Raw genomic sequence first — 23,523 nt, forward strand, 5'->3', positions numbered from 1 at the left:
TGTCGCAAGCGAATCTATGAAACAGTGTGCCACTAAATGTGCGGAAGGATATTTTCTTAACTTCTGATAATGAATAAAGTCATGTGTGTGTCTTCTTTCTCTCAGGTATACTGATTAAGTCGTAGTCTTTGTCTCTGTCTCAAGTGGAATAAAACTTTGCATATGAACAACATCAAGAGAATTCATTATAATATCCACTGAAATTTATTTTCTTGAGCTACTTGGTTGTATTTTCCAGTATTTAAGTCTATATTAATTAAGTGGTTGTGTGGTGGTTGCATTGTAAGTAGAAGTGCATTATATTTGTGCATTACATCTGAGTCTTCTTCTGGACTTCATGAAACTCACGATTTTGGTTTCATCATTGCTACGGTCTAGATCCACCATCTCACTCAGTGACAACTGTTTTAGTGGTTACTGTTATGCCTCACAAACATCCTTATGATTATTTTCTGATTTACAGGGGTTTTATGCAGCCTTCTTTGTTTGCCGAAATTGTTTTGTTGCCGCGAATAGATTAAGTGTACAACATCTAAAGTAGCAGGGATTTCCTCAGGTACGACACGTGTAGAGTGAAAGAGGCACTCTGGTGTCTGCATGAACAGAATGAATGCAGCAGCAGAAAAGGAAATCAAACATGAGACTGAAGTCGCATGACTGGGGTTGCATTTCATACTGTATTTCAATCTTGAGAAGTTGTGTCGATGCAGTTGCCCACTGGGGGCAGGAGTTCGCGCCTCGGTCTTGTCAGGTCCGACTATGGCCGGACTTGAAGCAGCAATAATTGGGAACGCTGTCTTCGGGAGGGGGGCGGAGTCGGCTTGTGTTCGTCACATGAATGCGTCTCCGTGTGTGGGGGAAAAAGCAGTGGGTCGGCCTGGATTCACCTTGTTACGAAAGTGGGGAGGGGTCTCCTTCGAGACTGCCGGCCGGAGAGATGCAGTTAGCAAACGCATGCAGTACAGGGGTGGGTGTTTGAACTAAAAATAGGGATCGATTGGCAACTAAACTGGGAGAAAATGAAAAATCGGAAAAAATTTTGAGAAGTTGGACTGTGTTTATGGTCCTCCTACGTTGGCGCTCTATAACATGAGAGAGAGAGACGTGGCCAAGTGGTTCTTTTACTGATGATAGATTCACCCTATCTTGTGTAGCAGATGAGATTTTCATGTACGCTCTTGAGAAAACCAAGACTGGGCATCCAGGTAGCGTGGCGGTCTATTCCGTTGCCTACTAACACGGGGATCGCTGGTTCGAATCCCCGTGTTACCTCCAGCTTGGTCGGGCATCCCTACAGACACAGTTGGCTGTCTGCAGGTGGGAAGCCGCGTGCGGGTATGTGTCCTGGTTGCTGCACTAGCGCCTCCTCTGGTCGGTCGGGTTGCCTGATCAGGGGGGAGGGGGAACTGGGGGGAATAGCGTGATCCTCCCACGCGCTACGTCCCCCTAGCGAAACTCCTCACTGTCAGGTGAAAAGAAGTGGCTGGCGACTCCACATATATAGGAGGAGACAAGTGGTAGTCTGCAGCCCTCCCTGGGTAGGCAGAGGGAGTGGAGCAGCGACCGGGATGGCTCGGAAGAGTGGGGTAATTGGCCGGATACAATTGGGAAGAAAACGGGGGAAAGCCACACAAAAAAACGATATATATATACATATCAATACAGATACAAACGTTCAGACGATTCCTTATCTGATTGGTTGCTGACCAACCAAAAATAGGGGTGTGGCGCTGGGCAACGTAAACTATTATTCTTTGTTGAACCGCATTAGCAGCTGGCGAGCGCGCGACGCACGAAACAGGCCTGTACTGCTATGTATTAAAACTTTTTTCCCCCCTGTAGCTGTATTGATATTCCACTCATTAGTTGAGCACTTATAACAACACCATTGTCGGTTTCGGAAAAAAACGCTCTCTCTCTCTCTCTCTCTCTCTCTCTCTCTCTCTCTCTCTCTCTCTCTCTCTCTCTCTCTCTCTCTCTCTCTCTCTCTATATATATATATATATACATATATTATTTTTTAAGCATACATTCTAAATGATACTAGTTTTTCAGAATTACCCATTCTTTAAAATTGCACATAATCTTCAAGTTGGCAAGTAAAGCTGTGACCTCTCACCTCACGTTGGAGGACGAGTTGAAAGAAGTCGAGTCAATGTTCAGTGGCCTGAGTTAGAAATTCAAATTTCAAAAGAGCTCTAAACTTTTAAAATGAGCTTTTCTACAGTTTATTCCACATTAATTGCCCTTCTCATTTAGAAAATGGCTCAAGTGAGAAAAAAAACCAATGTCAAGAAAAGACAAGAAAAAATATTGCAACTAAATTTGCTGAGCTAATTTAATGGTCTGTCGGGGATTTTTAAGAGCTTTTTCTGTTGCTAAGAAATGAGCCCCCTTCTTGTGATATTAATAAAAAAAAATTGTGCTGTTTTTCTGTAATAGAAATTGGCATAATAACTCATTCCCACAGTCACTTCTCGTGAAAGTTAAATAGAAAGCCATGGCTTTTGCATGCGACGTTGAGCTGCTGATAAATTACACATTCACTTGCACAGATGAATGTCCAAAGATGGATGGTACCATTTTCTTAGAAACAAAGACACTGGCAAGATAAATGTTGAATGCCTTGAAATGGAGCATGATTGTCGATCAAGGTTTTGATTGTGGCATTAGCTTGTAAAAATACTGAGCCTTTCTTTTAGTCCAGTCAAATAGGCCACTCATAAATCCTATTTGTTGAGAATTTACTGCATGTACATTATAAGTAAAATTCAGTCAGTCAAAACTGTGAAGAGACGTTTGTTTTAAAACCAGAATTATGGCAACTATTGAATTTCAATTCTTTGTTTGCTTGTTTGCAATGGTGATGGACACGTTGATGGAAGAGATCAGGCAGGAGTCTCCATGGACTATGATGTTTGCAGATGACATTGTGATCTGTAGTGAGAGTAGGGTGCAGGTTGAGGAGCGCCTGGAGAGGTGGAGGTATGCACTGGAGAGAAGAGGAATGAAAGTCAGTAGGAGCAAGATGGAATGCATATGTGTGAATGAGAGGGAGGACAGTGGAATGGTCAGGATGCAAGGAGAAGAGGTGACGAAGGCGTATGAGTTTAAATACTTTAGGTCAACTGTTCAAAGTCACAGAGAGTACAGAAGAGAGTGCAGGCAGGGTGGAGTGGGTGGAGAAGAGTGTTAGGAGTGATTTACAACAGAAGAGTACCAGTAAGAGTTAAAGGGAAGGTTTACAAGATGTTTGTATACCAGCTATGTTATATGATTTGGAGACAGTGGCACTGACGAAAAGACAGGAGGCGGAGCTGGAGGTGGCAGAGTTGAAGATGCTAAGATTTTCATTGGGAGTGACAAAGAAGGACAGGATTATGAACGAGTATACGTATATTAGAGTTTATATTATTATATTAGAGAGACAATTCAGGTTGGACGGTTTGGAGACAAAGCAAGAGAGGCAAGATTGAGATGGCTTGGACATGTGTGGAGGAGAGATGCTGGGTATATTGGGAGAAGGATGCTGAATATGGAGCTGTCAGGGAAGAGGAAAAGAGGAAGGCCAAAGAGGAGGTTTATGGATGTGGTGAGAGGGGACATGCAGATGGCTGGCATGACAGAGGAAGATGCAGAAGAAAGGAAGAAATGGAAACAGATGATCTGCTGTGGCGACCCCTAACGGGAGCAGCCAAAAATAGTAGTAGTAGTAGTAGTAGATTGAATTTTAGTTCTGTTATTTCGTATGGAGTTCACTTTGTTCAAGCGAAGATAGGCTTATTTAAAATCTGACAAAGCTGCGAGATGCTATAAATCAGCCTTTTTAATATGGTTCTATTGTAGTACACTATCTGCCATAATTACAATGTGGAACATACAAAAGTGAGCAAAAAAAACTGCATAAAGTTGCAATTTTGTGTTAGTAGCAGCTTTGGTAATATCAGCAAACTATTTATGCAGTTTGTGAGTTTAACAGTCGGGTTTGAGTTAATTAGACTGAGATGCTGTTTGTGTATTGGATTAGGGTTAGTTATTTCACAGAACAAACGACAGTACTATAAAACATGCAGATGAAATTTTGGCTGACGTCATTAAAGAAATTGGTGTGATGTGTTGAGTTCACTGACGCTTGTGTATGGACGTCACTAAAAAGGTCCTATGCATCTGAGTCTGTCCCACATGATTTTAAAAAGAGACTTATTTTTCAATATGTCTGTTTTCAGCTTAACTTTTTTCACATGATACTTGAAGCTGTGATGCTTGAACATTATTATACTGACTTAAAGGATTCCCTGTTGCTCTTACCAGAGGACCTCTCAGACAACGAGGAAGTCTTCCCTAAGGAGATAGCCAAGTGGAACTCCAACGACCTCATGGACAAGATCGAGGCTGCAGACACGGAGGGAAATTCTGGTATGTCAGAGGACAAGAGTATCCCGCAGTGTTAGATCAAGCTGCCTCATTTCTTGTTAAGCATTTTCTATGTGTCCTCTGTGTGTGTGTGTGTGTGTGTGTGTGTGTGTGTGTGTGTGTGTGTGCGTGCGTGCGTGCGTGCGTGCGTGCGTGCGTGCGTGCGTGCGTGCGTGCGTGCGTGCGTGCGTGCGTGCTGGCGTGCGTGTGCAGGTGAATTGTATAAGGAAATGGCAGCGGACTATGAAAGGGAAGCCATTGCGGAAAGACTGGATGAGGTTGGTGTCTCAGACTCTCGAGAATGCATCTACTAAACATGCAGTCCTCACTTACTGGGCTGGTTCAGCTAAACCTACTGCGTCTACGCCGTGGTACATTGTGTGGGAATAAAAAACCTTGGAATGGGCATCCGGGTGTTGTGGCGGTCTACTCCGTTGCCTATCAACATGGGGATCGCTGGTTCGAATCCCCATGTTACCTCTGGCTTGGTCGGATGTCCCTACAGACACAATTGGCCGTGTCTGTGGGTGGGGAGCCCAATGTGGGTATGTGTCCTGGTTGCTGCACTAGCGCCTCCTCTGGTCGGTCGGGCACCTGTTCAGGGGGGAGGGGGAACTGACGGGAATAGCGTGATCCTTCCATGTGCTACATCCCCCTGGTGAAACTCCTCACTGTCTGGTGAAAAGAAGTTGCTGGCGACTCCACATGTATCAAAGGAGGCATGTGGTAGTCTGCAGCCCTCCCCAGATCAGCAGAGGGGGTGGAGCAATAACCGGGACGGCTCGGAAGAGTGCGGTAATTGACCAGATACTGTTGGGGAGAAAAGGGGAGGGAAAAAAATCCCCCCCAAAAAAAAAAAACCCTTGGAGAAGGTACTAGAGAAAACTGCACCCCAAGGATTTCAGGACCCAACGGCGTGTGTGACGCTTATTTAATTTAATTTTTTACGAGGTCCCCCATAGTCTTATGCAAGAGGTGATTACTGTACTTCCTGCAGTCTGTGAAAAGCACAGTCAGACAGGCATGTAATACAATGAAAACTTTTACAGTAAGATGGTTGCAGAACTTATAGTTAAAAAAAAATCAAATGTTAGAAAAGTTTTTCAGTCATGTAACGCAGGACAGCAAACGGAACCTTGTGTTCTGCATCAGGCAGTTTGGTTTGGGGGATTGGAGAAGGGTTTCTCTCCCTCAGCCTCTCTGTCCTCTTGTGTTCAGATGCGTGGCTCTGTTAGTGGCCAAGCCGATAGCTCTGCCATTCCCACCATCACCGTAACCAGGCATCAGTCAGTAAGTAAACTTCCTGGCGCCATTGCACTGTGGGCTAAAGTGGCTCCACAGAGACCCCCTGAATTGACCCAGTACTAATTGCCCTACCATTGCCCCAGCCCAACCCATCTCTGCTCCTCAAACCTCATTATCCCATGTGAAACCTCCCTGTACCTGTAGTTGTGACGTGGAGTGCATAGTGCTATTGTAAAAAAAATGTGGAGTCTTGCATATAACTTTTTTGGGTAAAAGATGGCAAAACTGCACATTTTGTTCCTCTATTTAATGTGACTTGATTTAACTGTGTATTGATCTGAAGCATTGTCACTGACTTGTTTCTACTGATTGTTATTGACTGCTGGTGAGACAGTGGTTAGCTGTGTTCTGTTCCCCTTTCTTGTTCTCTGTCCTGTTCTAGGTGTTTGAAGGAAGAGTGATTAAGCATGCTGGGTAGATTTGAAAGGGTTATGACTCACAACCATTTCATTTAAGTTAATGCAAACAAACACTTTGATGCATATTTGAAAAGAAAGACACATATGCAAAGTGCTGGGATGATCAGAAGCCATGGTACACCAATCTGACACACACACAAATACACAAGGCTCAGCGTTTTCGGTTTTTACTGATTTTCACCGAAAAATACCCAGATTTTCACCCGGATTTTATGTTTCCACGGATCCAAAAGTTGTTCCTGTTCGTTTGAGGTTATATAACAGTGTCCTCTTATGGCAAAATTCGGCATGCTGGATGGCTTTGAAAAATAAAAACCGAAAACGCTGAGCCTTGCAAATACATTAGCCTTACAACTGTGTAATTTCGGTTATTCATCAAGCGTGTTTTCAGTGGTCATCTTAATACATCCTTAATTTCCCTTTCTCAGGATGGCTCATCCCAGCAGTGTTTACAGCCCTCCAAGATCCATGTGCTAATCTTGGTCCTCCATGGTGGGAACATCCTGGATACAGGCGGAGGGGACCAGAACAGCAAGCAGGCTGATGTCAATACCATCAGTTCGGCATTTGAAACTGTAATGCGTGTCCACTATCCTGCTGCTCTGGGTCGCATTGCCATCCGCTTGGTGCCATGCCCTGCCATCTGTGCTGAGGCCTTCTCCCTGGTGTCTAAGTAAGGATGCATGTGCAGACTCACTTTGCATACACAAACATTTACTAACGTAGGCACAATAACTAATCAGCATTTCTGATGTAAACACTCCTTGCTTTGTGTATGCTGCCATTACCTGCCCCTGGCAAAGACTGGTGTGTGGTGTGACACTAGCACCTCTTTCTTTACTTTGGTAACAAGTAAACATTGTGACATTATAGGGAAACAATTGCTATTTTCAACATTATCTCTATTTTTATGTTGGAGAGATCACACCATTTTCAGCCATCATACTGAGCGGTCTTCTGTGTGTCTCTGAAATACCGCTGAAATTGTGCAGAAAAGTGCCAGCCAGTGACTGACAGACAATCTGTAAATGTGAAAACTACAGTATTTACTTCCTGGTTTGCTGCTACCTTCGGTGGGCTACATCAAAATAGGGTACATTCTATAAGAAAATGCAAATAACAATGCTACATACAACTGTTGTTGCAAATGCTGCTGAATGCCACATACAGATGACATTTCACGCGTTGTTCGCCAGTGATGTCGTTGGTGGACACTTTTCCACACAATTTCAGTGGCATTTCAGAGACATGCAAAAGACTGCTCAGTATTATTGCTGCTAATGGAGTGTTATAGAGAAATGATGTTGAAAATCCGAATTGTTTCCCTTTAAACTAAGCTGAAGATGGAAAAAAAGGAAAGATGAGATCATTTTCTTCACCTGTGATTTTGGTGGCAGCCTGAGTCCATATAGCTATGATGAGGGGTGTCTGTCCAGCAGCCAAGACCACATCCCCTTGGCAGCCTTGCCTCTCCTGGCCACATCTGCTCCACAGTACCAGGAGGCTGTGGCCACAGTCATTGTTAGGGCCAACCAGGTGTACACCGACTTCATCAGGTCTCTGGATGGAGCAGCCTTCTCTGGTCAGGTGAGCTACTGCCCTTGATGTATTTACAAAATTATACTCTGATTGCGGTATTTTGGATGTGCAAATCTAGTGGAGTTCTGTTTATGCATTTGGTCCCAGAAATGCACATAACCACAGTATCACAGTTCAGTTGGTCTTTAGTATTGTAGAAATTGTCGATTTTATGTTAAAAAGATGATGTCTGGGGGCTCCCCGGTGGCTCACCTTGTAGAGCACGTGCCACGTAAGGCTGAGTCCTTATCGGCCTGGGTTCGAATCTGGCCCGGGCCCTTTGCTGCATGTCATCCCCTCTCTCTCCCCTGCCTTTCCGCTCTCTCTCTGTACCAGTTCCCAACAAAGGCGGAAAATGCAAAAAAAAAAAAAGAGTAAAAAAAACCAATATATAATTAATTAAAAGTCTGACCTTTTAACCTCATTCATTGGCTGAGGTGTTTTTACTGCACTGTTTGACTGTTTCATTAGGCAATTAAAGTTTAAATATTCAAGAAGAATTTCAGCCCGCATTATCTATGTCAGCAATGTAATGTCTAATTTATCTAATCACACCTTTATCTCTGATCCATGACTTTTGTAGGTATGCCTAATCGGGGACTGTGTTGGAGGCATCCTAGGGTTTGATGCTCTGTGCAGCAGCAACCAGACAGTAAATGAAAGCCAGAACAGCAGCCGTAGGGGCAGTATTGTGAGTGTGCAGGTGAGCTGCAAAACACACAGCACTCTCAATGTCCATCTAAAAAAAAAAACCAAAAAAAAAAATGCAATACCAACACCCTTTTCGAATGATTCAGCTGAAATGAGACCATACTCTTAACTGTTGTTCCCCGCCTCCAAGAAGGACATCATCCGGGAGTATGGTTTGCTCTACAGCAGGGGCGGCTGGTGCTAAAAATGTTTGGGGAGGGGGCGCAAATTACCTTGGCACAGCACATCTGACAGCTGCTTTAATGTCCACACAGTCACAGAGTTATTAAGGACAATGTTGCGTATAGATTTTTATCAGGGTTCGTAGATGGTGGATTGTTGACAGTTGAGACGAGGCATCGTGGTGGGTGTGAACATGATTGACAGCCACGAGAATTGTCCAATCACATTAGATCAAATATTGGATATTGATTTATCTGCTCTCACTAGTGAAATTGATAACCTCCCCAGCAAAGACAATTTATCCATCCCAGACGAACTGGTCTCTCATTACAACGATGGCCTTTATAGTATTTCAAACAATCTCGCTCCTTTACAAACCCGCCCTGTTTCCTTTACCCACTCTGCCCCTTGGTTTACACCTGCATTATGCCAGTTTAAAGCTGGCGTAGTGCAGGTGTTCATAAAGACATGTATAATGACCACATACTTCATTATAAGGAGGCTCTGTCCACAGTTAAATCGTCTTATTATGCAAATTTAATTAGATCAGGCGAAGGGAACACTAGAACCCTGTTTTCCATGGTAAACAATATTTTATGACCACCAGACACTCTCGCACCTCACCTGTATTCAGTTGCTCAATGTAATGCTTTCATGACCTTTTTTAATGCCAAAATTGAAAATATTCATCAGCAATTCACCTTGTCAAACAATACTGCATACAGTGCATCTTATTCACCCTTCTATGTTCCCCTCTCTTCTTCACTATCTAGTTTTAAACTCCCAACTGTTGCAGAAATATCTGGTCATATTCGCAAATCCAAATCATCTACCTGTCAGTTAGACCCCTTCCTACTCATTTAGTAAAAGCCTGTCTACCTTCTCTATCCTCTTTAATAAATGATATCATACATTCCTCCCTTACCTCTGGTCTTGTTCCCTCATCTCTCAAAACAGCTGCAATAACTCCAATACTCAAGAAACCTGGTGCAGACCCCAACAATTTGAATAATTTTCGCCCAATCTCAAATTTACCATTTCTTTCTAAAACACTTGAAAGAACAGTCGCATCTCAGGTACACGCTCACTTGACTAACAACAATCTGTTTGAACAATTCCAGTATGGTTTTTGCTCCATGCATAGTACGGAGACAGCATTGGTGAAAATCACTAATGATCTTTTGATGGCAGCTGACACTGGGCTCTTAACCATACTTGTGCTCCTTGATCTGAGTGCAGCCTTTGATACCATCTCACACAACATCCTCCTAGAAAGATTAGCTTCCATTGGAATGACTGGCACCCCCTTGACTGGTTTAGATCATATCTCTCTTAAAAATTAAAACTTAAAATTTTGAGATCTCAGCCCTTTCCTGTTACTACCGGTGTTCCCCAGGGCTCTGTATTGGGACCCCTCCTATTTATTATTTACCTACTACCTCTTGGCCACAATTTCAGGAAATTTGGCATCCAATTTCACTGCTACGTGGATGACACCCAGCTTTATCTATCCACCAAACCTACCTCCACTCTTCTGCCCACTTCCCTTTCTGAGTGCTTACTAGAAATTAAATCCTGGTTTTCATACCAATTCCTCAAACTTAATAGTGATAAAACTGAGGTCCTCCTAGTTGGCACTAAATCTACTTTGGCCAAAACTGATAGTTTTTCTCTTACTATTGACGATTCTATAGTTCCTCCATCGCCTCAAGTTAAGAGTCTGGGTGTCATCCTGGACAGCACATTATCTTTTGAAGCCCACATCAACAATGTTACTCAGTCTGCATACTTCCACCTACACAATGTTAATCGTCTTCGGCCGTCACTTACACCTAAAAGCACAGCCATACTCACTTACACCCTGGTTACATCCCATATTGACTACTGTAATTCTATCCTCTTTGGTCTTCCGCTCAAGTGTCTTCATAAGCTTCAATTGGTCCAGAATTCAGCTGCCCGTATCATTACCAGAACTTCTTCCATAGATCATATCACTCCTGTTCTTCAGCAACTCCATTGGCTTCCTGTTAAATACCGTATTGACTTCAAGATCCTGCTCCTCACCTTTAAGGCCCTTAATAACTTAGCTCCTTCATATCTTTCCGAACTCCTTCATATCCACACCCCCTCCCGCACTCTCAGATCCTCTTCTGCTCTCCAACTCACTACACTATCGGCCCTCTTGACTACCATGGGGACTAAAGCCTTCAGTCATTCTGCCCCCCGCGTATGGAACTCTCTCCCACAAGATTCGCAACATTGACTCTCTCTCAACCTTCAAATCCCATTTCAAAGCGTACCTTTTCAAACTGGCATATTCAGTCTGATCCACGCTTCATTGAGTTTTGTGCAGATGTTGATTTTATACTTATCTGTTGTATTAACTTTTTATTGTCTACCCTGCTTTGTTCTGATTCTATGCTGTCTGATACAGTGCTGCTTATTTTTTTACTGTGTTCTGTAAGGCGTCCTTGAGTCTTCTGAAAGGCGCCCATAAATAAAATGTATTGTTATTATTATTAAAAAACATTAAAACAATACCAATTCGCTGCCAATAAAAGTGGGAGGGTTTTGGGCGCACAGAACTGCGGCCAGTGGAAAATCTGAAAGAAAAAAACCCCAATTAGACAGCAGCCTCAGGTCACCTGCTTGCCAAAAGTTTGAGGGCTTACATAAGGTATTGTTTGGCTGGTGCCCCTCACCCAGGAATTATATGTATTCAGACAGAAATCAACCAAATACCATTTGGAACCAATATTTAATGGCTGCTGACAGGCGCTCACAGACTGAAAAACACTTTTATTTCATATTATTTGCATTATACAACTAAATTATATTTAACCTGTTTAAGTAGATTTTCATCTCTTGATATTTGAAGGGGGCAGCACCCCAGTGCCCTGTACTGGCCAGCCGTCACTGCTCTACAGTAAAAACCATCCCTTGGTTTCAACCCTATAGGACCAGGACCTTCTCTCTCCTGGCATCGTTATCAACAGTGGGCATGGTTCAGCTTCTCCAAACCTGGAGGGAAGCCGCCACCTCAGTCGCAGTAACATTGACATTCCCCGCTGCTGCACAGCTGATGACACCAAGAGACAGCTACCACGCAAGAGGAGTGACTCCTCCACCTACGAGCTGGACACTATAAAACAACACCAAGCCTTCTTGTCCAGGTGTGTCCTCATAGAAAAAGTAGCCTAGTATGTGTGTAATGATTTACACTGATGCTCATACATTTTGGCAATTGTTCCCTGTGAGCGAATACATTTTTTGTGGTGTCCTTTCAGCTTGCACTCCAGTGTCCTGCGCAATGACCCAACCTCACGTAGATCCAGCAGTAGCACCATGCTGGATGGAGGCTCCTTAGGGAAGTTTGACTTTGAGGTGTCCGACTTCTTTCTGTTCGGCTCTCCACTGGGCTTAGTGCTCGCCCTGAGGAAGACTGTCATTCCTGTACTGGATGGTGAGCCACATAGAAAAGAGGACATGCCTAACGTTTTGTTTGTTTGTTTGTTTTTCCAAATTCTGGCCAGGTTATTTAAGTTATGGCTTGGGATAGAGCTTATTTCCTGATCCTGTTCATGGCTTTGTGCTCTTTGTCTCTCCTTAGTGGCCCAGCTTCGACCAGCCTGCCAACAGGTCTATAACCTGTTCCACCCAGCCGATCCCTCAGCCTCTCGTCTGGAGCCCCTCTTGGAGAAAAAGTTTCACCTCTTGCCTCCTTTCAATGTGCCCCGCTACCAGCGCTTTCCCCTGGGAGATGGCAACTCAGCTCTATTGGGTGAGCTCTCTGCACTGTGCTGGTAGACAGGACCCAATCCCACTAATCATCAGACAGCCGATCACAGACTAGAAGCATTCATATAGTATCACCAATTCACATGCAGAGACACAAATGCAAAAGCCATATACAAAAAGTGGTGCCTGATAACTTTCTAACTGTCCTCCTAACAACTAGAGACTATAGAAATTGACACAACTGGTTCTAATTAACTTTCCCCTGTTTTTCATGAGTGAATGGGGGGGCACATATACCTTTTCAAATGTGTTAATTGTACTTTTGGAGTCCCCCACACACATGGAAAAAGCTTCTCCACAAAGAAAAATGAATAATTTTTCTACTGTTTTAGCCTCAGTTCTTCTGTGAAGCAATTTATTCATCTGTGTGGTCATAGTCCTGCTGCTTGTTTCTGTTTGGAATGATCATTTTGGTAGAGTAACCCTTAGATCCTGAGCCTGCCCCCCCCTCCACTATACTCTCTTTATACACCTGATCAAGAAATAGTTAAGTAAGAGAAACTAGAAATGAGTGTCAGCTGTAGGCACAGAGAAGAGATACACAAGAATTAAATAACCGTTGAAACATGTTTTTTCTTGAATGACCACAGGGCTTGATTTTGATATATGAGGTTCAGAGAAGTGATTATTTTTTTGCCAACAAATGAGCTGTCATCAGATATCCTCAGGTCTACATAGCATAACTAATTAACACTGTTTAAATATTGATTAACTTTAAAAGTTAAATTCAGGGTCCTCAATCAGTTTAGATAGAGCAGAATTTATCATGAGTAAGAGCTATCGGTGAGCTTCAGTGGATGAAAAACCTAGAAGAGTGTTAATATACCTTTCCTTCGCTTTGACTCCTAGTTTACCAACTAACGTGCATTTTAACTGAGGAAGTGGGCTACACTAAGGGCTTGACTCTGTTCTCTTGTCTCACGTTCAGTTGTTCTTGTTATTGCTTCACATGTTTTCGTGTCTTCCCTTGTCTTTTTTTTCCCTATCTTTTCTCTTTGGCCTCCTGTCCCCATTTCTGCACACCTGGCTCCCTGTCCTCTCAACTCCCCTTGATCTTTACCCCCCTCCATGCCCCGTGCTCCTCCACCTCCCCTCTCTAGTGGAGACAGTCCAGAGCAACGCTCAGCTCGTACTCGATAGTGGGCCTCCACTGTCCCTCCGCTGTCAGGAGACCATCAGCGAGACCTGCATCCCTGTGCCTGTGCTAAACTGGCAGGAGGGCTGCCTCAAAGCCACACCCGCCACTCTGGAGTGTGTGTAGCCTCTCCCATTCATCTGCACCTCTGCCCTGTTCCTTTCACTGCGTGTGTGCATGCGTGTCTGTCTGGCTGCGTGTCTGTGTGTGTCTGTGTGTGTGTTTGTGCCCCCCCCCCCAATCTTTTGCATCCTTCTTGTTGTAACATCCAAGATACTCAGATTTTATATCTGGCACTTTGTGTTGTGTGTCTTATTCAGAGCATTGCCATGGCTGGTTGTATGACAGCCTCAGCCTACAGCCACAGTCAAACCTGGGATCATATCTCTCCCCCTCTCTCGGTCCACTCTCTATTCTCCATCCTGCAGAATCCGGTCCGATCCAACATATACACTGGTGTAAATATCCTGCGCACATTCTGTGTCTCCTTGAATTCTGGTCAGAAATGGAACTCAAATGGGACTGCAAGATTACATCATGCTATGGAAATGCTGTGAAAAAATTCACAAAAGCATCTGTTGTTGTGGTGTTGCGTTTTTGCCATTGCCATCACTTATTCGTGTCCTCTCCAATGTTTGGAGGATGCTGGCATTTGTGCTGTGATTTTGAAAGCAGGGTTTCGGTGTGTCTGCATCATTTCCAATAAGTCCAAGGAGGTTGGGAAACGTTATTGTTATAATTAGAGGACTGTTGTGTCTTTTGTCTGAATTTTAAAGAGCAAGTGATTTCTGTTACAGAGGTGGTTTTGCTTGATAAGTTCTTTGAGCAGAGAACTAGAAACCCTGCCTATACATCTTCAATGTGATTTTGAGTCATTTCTCATAATGATCAGAGGTCATCTGATTATATAAATGTATAGCTGTTTTTATTATATTTGTTAAAGTGAATTTAGAATTGTGTTTAACATGGAAATAATATAGCATTTTCACTGTGCATTAGAAAATTGCTAACTGTATGAAAAACACAAATAGACTTGACTGTGGCAATTTTGATACCTTCTTTTTTTTCATTTTCCATCCACTCACTTTTTGTCATATCCATGGAGCCGCTTCGTTTCCACCCCAGTCTGTTTCAAAAATCTAATTTTGGCCATGATATGGCAAACTTGTGGTTTCACATTCCCTCTGAAACCGTGGTGCCTGCCGTCTCATTTCCCGACTGCTGCAATTAACGCCAATCCTCGTCTCCCTTTCCCTCATCGTTGTGAGTTCCCCTTCCCTGTGTCTATGTCTAATGGGATCTCCTTGTTTCGGCTCAATAGCGGATGTTGTTCAGTCTCATGGTGGTGTCTTCATGGACAGTTCGTATCCCTCCTCCCCCATAACGGGCCCCCATTCCCGGGGCCTACGGAGGGCCAGTGAGGTCAGCATTGCCAGCCAGGTCTCAGGAATGGCAGACAGTTACACTGCTACCAACATAGCCAACAGTAAGTGTTGTTATCAAGAAATCACTCTCTCTTCTGCCAGTCACACCACGCACTGTTTCTACTTTTTTTATTTCGTCATTCTCTCTATCAATACTATCTTTTTTTCTCTCTCTTTTTTCGCTTTCATCACACTTTCTGACCTCTTCCCCCGTCTCTCTTTCTGTCAGTTCCCCTTACTATGAATCTATATACACAACCCACACTTCGACTGGAGCAGCCTAGTCAGACAGCTGTACTCACTTGCAAGCTCTGTGTAGTCCTATTTAACACTGGAACCTAGCGAAGAGTATTTTGTCAGTCACCCATTGAAATTCAAAGAACCCAAGACATGAACTGGAGAAGAAAGAGCTTAGAACCACCTTTCACTGGATGTCTGTCTCACTCTTTTTCACTGTCTGTATGTAAATGCAAAGAACAAGTGCTGCATTTATCTTATGTTTGCAATGCATGCATACACTTGTTTCACTGAAACATTCCTGCATTGTCCACACCCTATTGCAGTGTTCGCTGGGACAACCAGTTGTCTGCTGTTTTCATTGCAAGATTGTCTTCAAAAGTCACCCCCTCATTTGCTGTTTTACTTAAAATTGTATAGCGTTTCTAACCCATTTGTTTTAAATATGCTTTACACAAAACCCTGCAAGCATCCGTGGTCCTGGAGGATTTTATGATATGATAATTATATGGAAAGATTATAGGCTTACTTATTTAAGATAAAGACATCAATTAATTGCTCACAAGTATCCCTTTACATCCCTACTACCTCACCAAATACTAACATTTTTTTTCCAGCTCTGAAATTCACCTCTGAACCCTCACGTGACTTTTGATCAACTGTTTTCTGCCAAGGAGCCTGGCTTCAACCAGAGCAGATCACATCATTTCAAACTGTTTTAGACAGTCATACACCTTTTTGTCATCATCCGACAGTCATTTTCATGTGGTTTCTTGCTTTATCCTCTTTTCCATAGCCCAGTCGTGCCAAATAAACAACTTCAAAAAATTCAGCCTTTTGTCCCAACTTGCATTATCATCACCAAACAAACTCTTCGTGAGAAGTCCTCCTAAGTCCCGTAGAAAAGCAGAGAGCAACCAGGTCCCAGGATCTCCAGAGACAGATCCTGGAAATGATCTAGTGGGCGAATTCGTGGCAGAGGCTAGTGAAGGTCCCTCTCGGCAGTTTGAGAGGTACCTGTCAGCCGGCCTGGACTATGCTATATCCGACCTGGTCTCACTGGACTCCCAGGCTGAAGTGGAGCAAGGTACTATTTGAAGCGATGAGACTAAATTGAGTCTCATTAAGCTTGAGGCTGCAGTTCCTTCTGTATGCCCTTCTTTCATACTGTTAATACTGTAACATAATCCATATCTTCAATGCTTCTTCCTTCGAAAAAGGCCTCCCCCACCTCACTGCTTTGATGGGTCCTTTCACTCATTTTTCAGTTATTTGCTTCTTATGGGGAGGGATGATTTTTAAAGTCCAGGTCATGTCTATGTGAACATGTCCTCTCTATGACTGCATGGGCCTGACAGAATAGACCGCCCCCAAAATGGTTAAGGAATTTAATCTGATCACAATTAATTCTCTCTAATCCATTTTCCATCTTCTTTCATACCCATGTTAATACAATTAACCACACTGGGTTGTTCCTGTTAATGTTTAATCCTGGTTCCTCTTAACTGTCTAACATTAATGAGGTTCTTCTTCCTCCCTCTTGACACATTTTTCAATGCTGCGTGTTGCTGGTGAATTGCTGCCTTGCCTTTTTAGCTGAAGAACTGCTGGGACCTACTGATTGTGGTTCATGATAGAAAACCTATTTTGAAGTGGTTAAGCTTCGAGGTTGTGTTACATCTCCATCCAACATCATGCACCTCATACAAACTCTCTCAGTGTCATTTTTACTAGATTGCCTCCTATTTTCATTACAGTTGCATCACGTTGGTGGGGCACAAAGCGGATGGACTTTGCCCTGTACTGCCCCGATGCTCTGACGGCTTTCCCCACTGTTGCACTGCCGCATCTTTTCCATGCATCTTACTGGGAGTCCACTGATGTAGTGTCTTTTCTGCTGAGACAGGTAGGTGAAACACACCTGCCATTGGGTCAGTCTGTGTTAGTAGCCGACTGTCCCAAGACCTCATAGCCATTCATTGTGAGTCATCTTGAATTTCTCCTGCAGGTTATGAGGCATGAAAACTCCAGTATACTGGAGCTGGATGGGAAGGAGGTTTCAGAATTCACCCCATCCAAACCTCGTGAGAAATGGCTCCGGAAGAGAACACATGTGAAAATTAGGGTAAGGAGTTTGTTTCAGCAGTTCTATCAAGCCATTTTATATGAATTTCAAGGTGAAGAAGAAAAGTTGAACAGAAACACAAAATAATGACCAAAAAAAATCTGATATCTAAAAGGTTTTGACACTCGAAAAGGTGACATGTTGAAGATGTTATACAGTAAAAAACAATGTACATTATTTATTTTATGTATTTACTGGTGTTTTCTGTATTAAGTGTAAAGCACTTTGTAACTGTGTTTTTAAAAGTGCTATGTAAATAAAATTTTACTTACATTTTTTAAGCTTTCTGCAACAGCAGCAAAATACAATGTTTTTGATGACATATTCCTGCTTCACCCTGTGCACAGGAAAGTTTATTTGTTGAAACCAGCCAACAGAAACATGACAGATAAAAGCCATATTAAAATTTGCTCATTATTTTAACGAAAACACAGCTGGTTTCATTCATCGTAGAGGTGCTGAGCATTTGTCTTATCAGACTGAGTGGGGGGGGGGAACAGCCTTTCAGCCCATGTCTGTATTTGTACTCCTTGACAGAATGTGACAGCCAACCATCGTGTCAATGATGCTGTGTTCACTGAAGGCTGCCAGCAGGTTGTGACAGGTCGCTTCATGTATGGCCCTTTGGACATGGTCACCTTGACTGGGGAGAAGGTGAACACTTGCTTTTCAGCAATACCATACACACAATGATCTTACTCAGGGACCTTATGGTTCACCTATGCATTTGACTTTATTAGGTGGGTTAAAAAATTTTCAATCCTGTGCAGGTTGACCTCCACATCATGACCCAGCCTCCATCAGGAGAATGGATGCACTTTGACACAGAGGTGACCAACAGCAGCGGTCGTGTGTCTTTTATCATCCCAACAAGCAAGCGGCTGGGCATTGGAGTTTACCCAGTTAAAATGGTTGTCAGGTGGGACTAGTTTGGTGCTTTTTATATACCCAAAGCCTTGGTAATTTGTGTCTGTTCACTTTCACTGTAACGATAATTTTACTCGTGAATTTCTGCAAACAATTTCACGACAGAGCATCCTGTAATGTACACTACCGTTCAAAAGTTTGGGATCACATTGAAATGTCCATATTTTTGAAGGAAAAGCACTGTACTTTTCAATGAAGATAACTTTAAACTAGTCTTAACTTTAAAGAAATACACTCTATACATTGCTAATATGGTAAATGACTATTCTAGCTGCAAATGTCTGGTTTTTGGTGCAATATCTACAAAGGTGTATAGAGGCCCATTTCAAGCAACTATCACTCCAGTGTTCTAATGGTACAATGTGTTTGCTCATTGGCTCAGAAGGCCAATTGATGATTAGAAAACCCTTGTGCAATCATGTTCACACATCTGAAAACAGTTTAGCTCGTTACAGAAGCTACAAAACTGACCTTCCTTTAAGCAGATTGAGTTTCTGGAGCATCACATTTGTGGGGTCAATTAAACGCTCAAAATGGCCAGAAAAAGAGAACTTTCATCTGAAACTCGACAGTCTATTCTTGTTCTTAGAAATGAAGGCTATTCCATGCGAGAAATTGCTAAGAAATTGAAGATTTCCTACACCGGTGTGTACTACTCCCTTCAGAGGACAGCACAAACAGGCTCTAACCAGAGTAGAAAAAGAAGTGGGAGGCCGCGTTGCACAACTGAGCAAGAAGATAAGTACATTAGAGTCTCTAGTTTGAGAAACAGACGCCTCACAGGTCCCCAACTGGCATCTTCATTAAATAGTACCCGCAAAACACCAGTGTCAACATCTACAGTGAAGAGGCGGCTGCGGGATTCTGGGCTTCAGGGCAGAGTGGCAAAGAAAAAGCCATATCTGAGACTGACCAATAAAAGAAAAAGATTAAGATGGGCAAAAGAACACAGACATTGGACAGAGGAAGACTGGAAAAAAGTGTTGTGGACGGATGAATCCAAGTTTGAGGTGTTTGGATCACAAAGAAGAACGTTTGTGAGACGCAGAACAAATGAAAAGATGCTGGAAGAATGCCTGACGCCATCTGTTAAGCATGGTGGAGGTAATGTGATGGTCTGGGGTTGCTTTGGTGCTGGTAAGGTGGGAGATTTGTACAGGGTAAAAGGGATTCTGAATAAGGAAGGCTATCACTCCATTTTGCAACGCCATGCCATACCCAGTGGACAGCGCTTGATTGGAGCCAATTTCATCCTACAACAGGACAATGACCCTAAACACACCTCCAAATTGTGCAAGAACTATTTAGAGCAGAAGCAGGCAGCTGGTATTCTATCGGTAATGGAGTGGCCAGCGCAGTCACCAGATCTGAACCCCATTGAGCTGTTGTGGGAGCAGCTTGACCGTATGGTACGCAAGAAGTGCCCATCCAACCAATCCAACTTGTGGGAGCTGCTTCTGGAAGCGTGGGGTGCAATTTCTCCAGATTACCTCAACAAATTAACAGCTAGAATGCCAAAGGTCTGCAATGCTGTAATTGCTGCAAATGGAGGATTCTTTGATGAAAGCAAAGTTTGATGTAAAAAAAATCTTATTTCAAATACAAATCATTATTTCTAACCTTGTCAATGTCTTGACTCTATTTTCTATTCATTTCACAACATATGGTGGTGAATAAGTGTGACTTTTCATGGAAAACACAAAATTGTTTGGGTGATCCCAAACTTTTGAACGGTAGTGTATGTTGGTTGTTTTTTGTTGTGTTTTACCTGGTAGGTGTTTTTTACCTATGAGCAAATAGCATGTCTGAGAATTTTCAAGGCAAATGTTGAAGGAAAGACATCAATTATTTTCCCTTTGCATCTGTAATGTTTGGTCCCTCTTCCCCTCTCTTCATCTTTCCTTTGAATCCACAGGGGAGACCACACGTTTGCAGACAGCTACTTGACAGTTCTTCCCCGTGGAACTGAGTTTGTGGTGTTCAGTATAGATGGCTCATTTGCTGCTAGCGTATCCATCATGGGCAGTGACCCTAAAGTACGGGCTGGAGCTGTGGATGTGGTCAGGTAGCAGTCTCCTCATTTCTCTCTGAGGATTGAGACTTTTAAGGTTTAAACTTAGATCTATCTTCAAAAATGGTTTATGTCTGCATGACTCTTCTCATTCCACCTCTATTTTAGGCACTGGCAGGACTTGGGCTATTTGATTATCTATGTGACGGGACGCCCAGACATGCAGAAGCAACGGGTGGTGGCTTGGCTGTCTCAGCACAATTTCCCTCATGGTATCGTCTCTTTCTGTGATGGCCTGGTCCATGACCCACTCAGACACAAGGCCAATTTCCTCAAGTCCCTCACAGAGGTCAGCCTAAAGGAATGGGAGGAGTTTTAGATATAGTTTTATGTATAAATTTCTTTATGCAGAGTTGGTCTTACAGTGGAAAGAATACCGGCTATATTTTCAAAAGTTAAACAATGGTATTAGCTGAAAAATTGAATCTTCTACAGTAATAAGAATTGGTTTTAATTTCTTTTTTAACTGGTGTCAGGCTCATATGAAGATTTTTGCTGGCTATGGTTCAACCAAAGACATCTCTGTCTACACCTCCATTGGTCTCTCTCCCTCTCAAATCTACATTGTTGGTAGACCCTCCAAGAAGATGCAGCATCAGTGTCAGGTACAGCTCAGTTGTGTTTTACAAAATCGTTAAAAATTCTTTCGAATCAACCACATAGCTTTACATACAAATGTGTAAAACCTACTTACTCATAAGTCAAATTTTATTTGTATAGCCCAAAATCACAAGGTTGTCCCAAAGGGCTTTGCAATCATAAAATGAAGGGTTACGAATATAACCACTGTTCTCTGAAGGAGAAGAACGAGGTACAACGCATATTTTATGGGATATAATGCCCTCTTGAGTCTGGCTGAAGACACCTCTATTCATGCCTGAAAGGCAAATGATGTGTGGTGGTGCATGGTGGCCTGGTCCCACCCTCTAAGCTATATAGCATCGTTACCAGCAGCATACCTAAATTCTGTCGCTGTTCATCTCACAAAGAACACCTTAAAAATATAGCAGAAAACTTAGCAAAACTTTTGACTTAGCTAACTGGGGTCTACCAGGTTGATCTGACAACATGAGTCAGCTTTCCCCAGGGTGCTATTTTTGGAAGTTTTTGCATATTGGTTTTGTTTGTTCATCTCAGTGGTTGAGCTGCACTAATGGCTGCAGCTAGCAAACATGAGAACGAACTCAAGCCAGTTCTTTTCCAAAGAAGAAAACTACCACTTGTCCTTGTCCTCAAGGCTGTGGTTTTTCTCTTCACAAACTTGTCCATGCTAGACGAGCGCTGACTCAGCCTGATGCTTGTGCGCTCTGTAGCCAGCTCAGGCAGATGACTTTCGAACGGGATGTGACTTTTGTCGAATAGATTTTGGATAAAGCTGTGGTGCGGCAGGAGGACCTTCTTCTTTCGGATATTTCTGAACAGCTGAGACATCTGATACGGAGGCTGAGGCTGGTGGAGAAGCAGGGCTGTGTTGGAGTGACCAAGTGGAGCAGGAAATGGATGATATGGAGCCAGCATGCTCTGCAAATTTCAGGACCACAGGCGTGCTCCTTTCAGACTATCAGGATGAGGAGGATATTATAGAGCTGGACTACAGCCTCTCTGGAGATGAACAAGAAGTGTTGCAGGCAGATCAAGCTACCTCTGGTGCTGCAGAGGTTAGCCAGGATGTTATGGATAACTCTTTTCTGGCACTGTTTCGCCGGGCTGCTGGGAAGCTGGAGGTGAACTGTCCTTCACCACCTCCAGCGCAGAAACAAACAAGATTTGCAGGGTTTTTCCTTCCCCCAGGGCTGACCACAACCAAAAACTACCTGCCCATATTTCTGGATTCCCTCACTGAATAGACAGCTACCTGCGACAAGCCACTGTCTACTCAGGAATCAGGAACACTTTATTTGTCATTTTACTTCATGTACTTGCATACATGAAATGAAACAAAATATCGTTTCTCACAGCCCACAGCAGTGCAACACAAAGACAAAAAACACATATCCAAAAACTACAAGAACTTCAAGAACACATATATCCAAACTAACACATATATCTAAATTAAACAAGAAAATCACTGTCCAAGAGAACGAATGCCAGCAGATGACTGTCAGAACTGCTGGTCTGCATGGGCCAGCAGTTAGCTTAGCCTGCCTCACTTCCACGTCTTGTCAGACTGCCCTCGGTGTTTCCTCTTCAGTCACAGCTCCGGGCAGGGCCGTGGTCCATGGCCCACCAGACGCAGCAGACCAGGCTCCCTCACCCAATCCAATGCTAGCTCTCCCAGCCAGACACCTTTGACACACCTCCCCACACTCCACACGATGATACTAAAAACACAGTCAATGCTAGGTGAGGCCGCTGCCAGACCGCCCTCGGTGTTATCAGACTTGCCAGTCTGTATGGGCTAGCTTCCTCATCCTGTCAGACCGCCCTCGGTGTTGCCTCTTTGGGCGCAGCTCCGGGCAGGGCCGTAGTCCCTGGGCCCACAGGACGCAACAGACCAAGCTCTCCCAGCCGATTCAGCACCAGTTCTCCCAGCCATCAAACGAAGACAAACTTAGACGTGGACAAAGAAACTGCATGGATGGTACTGGGTGAGGCTGCCGCAAATGTGAATTTGCGCCGCCATCTTCCCACACTTGTACTGGGTGAGGCCACTGCAAACTTGAATTTGTGCCACCATCTTCCCACACTGGAAGTGTGTGTACTGAAGTACTCACACTGCTATGCCTGAATATGTGCAGTTCCTGGACCTGGATGGGGCTGATAAGACAGGTTTGACAAATCATGGGCCATCTTTGGCTTCTTACCTCTTGCCCTCTCACAACTTGGCTCGCGGGTCTGGTGGTCCTGCCTTCTAAACACTGCCATTTCTCCTGCACCCAGCTGGATAAATCCAAAGGAATTGAATCGAGTGCAACTGGACTTGGTATATATCTGTGAAGACGTTTCGCCTCTCATCCAAGAGGCTTCATCAGTTCGTGCCTTTCTGACTAGATCAAGCTAGTCTGACTGGCTGGTGATGAAACTCAGATATTTATCCTCTTTGGAGTCGTTATCAGAGCTAATGATGTCCATGGCTCTTTGTGTTCCGATGTTTAGCAATGCCTGTCGTTATCAGAGGTATTGATATGTGTGGCTCTTTGCGTGGCTCATATCAATACCTCTGATAACAACGGGCATTGCCAAACATCGGAACACAAAAGAGCCACACATATCAATAC

At 43.5% G+C, this 23,523-nt stretch overlaps 1 protein-coding gene across 3 annotated transcripts in view; it reads left to right on the plus strand.

The window, feature by feature from the left end:
- LOC130123885 (membrane-associated phosphatidylinositol transfer protein 2-like) overlaps positions 1-23,523 on the plus strand; it is a 75,814-nt gene that overhangs the window by 46,991 nt on the left and 5,300 nt on the right. The window contains exons 8-25 of one of the 3 annotated variants that reach the window (XM_056294994.1): positions 4,312-4,416; positions 4,627-4,691; positions 6,566-6,810; positions 7,535-7,724; positions 8,299-8,418; positions 11,547-11,761; positions 11,876-12,051; positions 12,199-12,369; positions 13,487-13,639; positions 14,843-15,007; positions 15,979-16,269; positions 16,940-17,088; positions 17,191-17,307; positions 17,845-17,961; positions 18,078-18,226; positions 20,150-20,299; positions 20,414-20,594; positions 20,782-20,910. In XM_056294994.1, the coding sequence (XP_056150969.1) occupies positions 4,312-4,416; positions 4,627-4,691; positions 6,566-6,810; positions 7,535-7,724; positions 8,299-8,418; positions 11,547-11,761; positions 11,876-12,051; positions 12,199-12,369; positions 13,487-13,639; positions 14,843-15,007; positions 15,979-16,269; positions 16,940-17,088; positions 17,191-17,307; positions 17,845-17,961; positions 18,078-18,226; positions 20,150-20,299; positions 20,414-20,594; positions 20,782-20,910 (2,888 nt within the window). The remainder of the gene's footprint in view (positions 1-4,311; positions 4,417-4,626; positions 4,692-6,565; positions 6,811-7,534; positions 7,725-8,298; positions 8,419-11,546; positions 11,762-11,875; positions 12,052-12,198; positions 12,370-13,486; positions 13,640-14,842; positions 15,008-15,978; positions 16,270-16,939; positions 17,089-17,190; positions 17,308-17,844; positions 17,962-18,077; positions 18,227-20,149; positions 20,300-20,413; positions 20,595-20,781; positions 20,911-23,523) is intronic. The other 2 variants (XM_056293613.1, XM_056294197.1) reach the window with 2 other exon arrangements.

Source organism: Lampris incognitus, chromosome 1 (genome assembly GCF_029633865.1).
Source record: "Lampris incognitus isolate fLamInc1 chromosome 1, fLamInc1.hap2, whole genome shotgun sequence".
In the NCBI taxonomy this organism is placed as follows: domain Eukaryota; kingdom Metazoa; phylum Chordata; class Actinopteri; order Lampriformes; family Lampridae; genus Lampris; species Lampris incognitus.